The following is a 2,559-nucleotide window of genomic DNA, read 5'->3' as shown; positions in this document are numbered from 1 at the left end:
ATATATAATAGAGTATTGGATTGGTGAATTATTGAGAAGATCCTAATTAATTATGGTTTATTATGATAATCTTACAGGGAAGCCAAGCATTTTGCAGTGGGGGAGACCAGTCATTCAGAGGCAAGAATGGCTATGCCGATTATGACGATTTTGGTCGTTTGAATGTTTTAGATTTACAGGTTACATTTATTGTTATCGTCTCACATGTTACTCGGTTTGAACATACATTTTTTGTCATATAAATTGCGAATTTTACATGCTGATTTTTCGAAACTTTATTTCGTGATGTAGGTGCAAATTCGTCGCCTTCCAAAACCCGTAATCGCAATGGTAAGATTTATTGATTTATTTTTGGGTTTTTCATGATATTTCTGTCTCATAAAATTTTATTTGGCTTTGAAAAATAAAGGGTTTTTGTTATATATATATTTAAATATTCTGTGAAAACCAGGTTGCGGGTTATGCAGTTGGGGGTGGACATGTGCTGCATATGGTGTGTGACATAACAATCGCAGCTGATAATGCTGTTTTTGGCCAAACAGGGCCCAAGGTATTCTTAACTTTCAAATCGAAATAAAAAGAAAATTATTAAATATTTAGAAGTATAAATTAATGTCATAATCATAATTTATACCTTTTATCAAATTTATTTAATGTGCATTTTACGGATTATATTTCAATTTCAAGAATCATAAATGATTAAGTGTAATTTTGTAGGTTGGAAGCTTTGATGCTGGTTATGGTGCTTCCATAATGGACCGTTTGGTGAGTTTTAGACTTTATAAATAATATTTGATGCGATGAAATTATACCTCCAATATATGAACGTTACCAAACTGATACTCACATAAGTGCCCTGAGTAGGTCTCTTGTGAGACGGTCTCACGAATCTTTATTTGTGAGNTTTGGCAGATAGGACCAAAGAGAGCTCGTGAAATGTGGTTCATGTGTAGGTTCTACAAAGCAGAAGAGGCAGAAAAAATGGGACTTGTCAACATTGTTGTGCCAGTAAGTTCTCTAGACTAAACGCACCGAAATTAATTATACGATCGAGCATTTATCTCTATTTCAACAAACTCGAATGAAGTTATGCCTACCCTACAAGTTGAATTAAGAAATGATTCAAACAAATTTGTTGCAGCTAGAGAAGTTGGAGGAGGAAACAGTTAAATGGTGCAGAGAGATAATGAGGAACAGCCCGATGGCGATCCGCGTCCTGAAATCAGCTCTTAATGCAGTAGATGACGGTCATTCTGGACTTCAGGTATCTCCTTTTTCTTGAATAATAATCAAGATCCATATAATTAATCGAACTTGAGTAGAACTAAAACAAAAATAATAGGAATGATGTGCTTTTTATCCCCAATATTGATTAAATATATATGTATATCCTTCGATTTCTTGTAGCAAATTGCTGGAGATGGGACCCTTTTGTTTTACGGCACTGAGGAAGGTTCAGAGGGGAAGAACTCGTACTTGGAGCGCAGAAAACCAGATTTCTCAAGATTCCCACGTCTGCCATGATCTTAATTTACTTAGATATACCAAAATTTAAGCTTTATGGGTTATGAATTTTGTGTGACGATTTGAGAAATAAGGTGTGCAAACCATTCTATGTAATTTTCATCACAATCCCTTTATCCACTCTTCTTTTATGTCTAGCCATTTTTGTTCTATTTGATACATTGAGGTGGTTCGATTTAACATATCGCGACTAGATTAAGTCTCTTGTGAGAAGGTCTCACGAATCTTTATCTGTGAGACGGGTCAACACTACCGATATTCAAGCTAAAAAGTAACACTCTTAGCATAAAAAGTAATATTTTTTCATGGATAACCCAAATAAGAGATCCGTCTCACAAAATATGACCCGTGAGACCATCTCACACAAGTTTTTGTCTCGCGACTAAAAGTATTCAACCGTATGTACCATATCATTACATTAACCATTATATGTACACACAAATATGGTAAGATTCTAAGAATCCAACCACCTTAATAGATTTATTTTTACTTGTCCATATTACTCACATAGGTAGTATCTCGATCTACTCAACAGATACACGTGTACTGAGTCGATAAATCATGACCACTCATTCAACCATGATGTATAGATGGGTGATTATGATTCATCATTGTTGAGTGGATGAGAGCACTACTCACATAAGTAACATCTACCCAGTCCAATTTTTATAACATGCATTGGAAAAATTTGGATAATTATCTAAAAATGTTTTATCTAAAATATCAGCCCATATGTATGATTTGTTCTAAATTACGAATTGGGGGAGCGGAGCGGGTTGAACCCGAGCTGATGTCAACAAGGACATCTATGGTGCCACTCGAGCTAAATCCCAGTGGCAGCCATTTGCATGATTTAACTCGACTAAATTGAGTATTCTATCAAAATTTACAATAGTTCGTGTTAATAAGTGTCTCAAAGCTTGGTCCTACCAGTGGAAGGGACTTTCTTCTTTGAGTTTGTGGGCTTGGAAATAATACACAAATGGTCCGGAATAAAGATGGCTTGATCCATTAGGGAAACATATAAGTATGTGA

General features: G+C 35.2%; 1 protein-coding gene across 1 annotated transcript in view; it reads left to right on the top strand.

Annotated features, from left to right (window-relative positions):
- The window catches only part of LOC140975392 (1,4-dihydroxy-2-naphthoyl-CoA synthase, peroxisomal-like), a 3,474-nt gene extending 1,813 nt beyond the window's left edge, over window positions 1–1,661 (top strand). The window contains exons 3-9 of the mRNA XM_073439082.1: window positions 78–179; window positions 292–330; window positions 452–550; window positions 718–765; window positions 913–1,008; window positions 1,142–1,264; window positions 1,408–1,661. Of these exons, the coding sequence (XP_073295183.1) occupies window positions 78–179; window positions 292–330; window positions 452–550; window positions 718–765; window positions 913–1,008; window positions 1,142–1,264; window positions 1,408–1,524 (624 nt within the window). The 3' untranslated portion in view covers window positions 1,525–1,661. The remainder of the gene's footprint in view (window positions 1–77; window positions 180–291; window positions 331–451; window positions 551–717; window positions 766–912; window positions 1,009–1,141; window positions 1,265–1,407) is intronic.
- Window positions 1,662–2,559: the final 898 nt, after the last annotated feature.

This window comes from Primulina huaijiensis, chromosome 4, assembly GCF_012295235.1.
Source record: "Primulina huaijiensis isolate GDHJ02 chromosome 4, ASM1229523v2, whole genome shotgun sequence".
Classification (NCBI taxonomy): Eukaryota; Viridiplantae; Streptophyta; class Magnoliopsida; order Lamiales; family Gesneriaceae; genus Primulina; species Primulina huaijiensis.
Note: the sequence above shows the minus strand (reverse complement) of the source record. Positions and strands in the feature narration are given on the sequence as shown.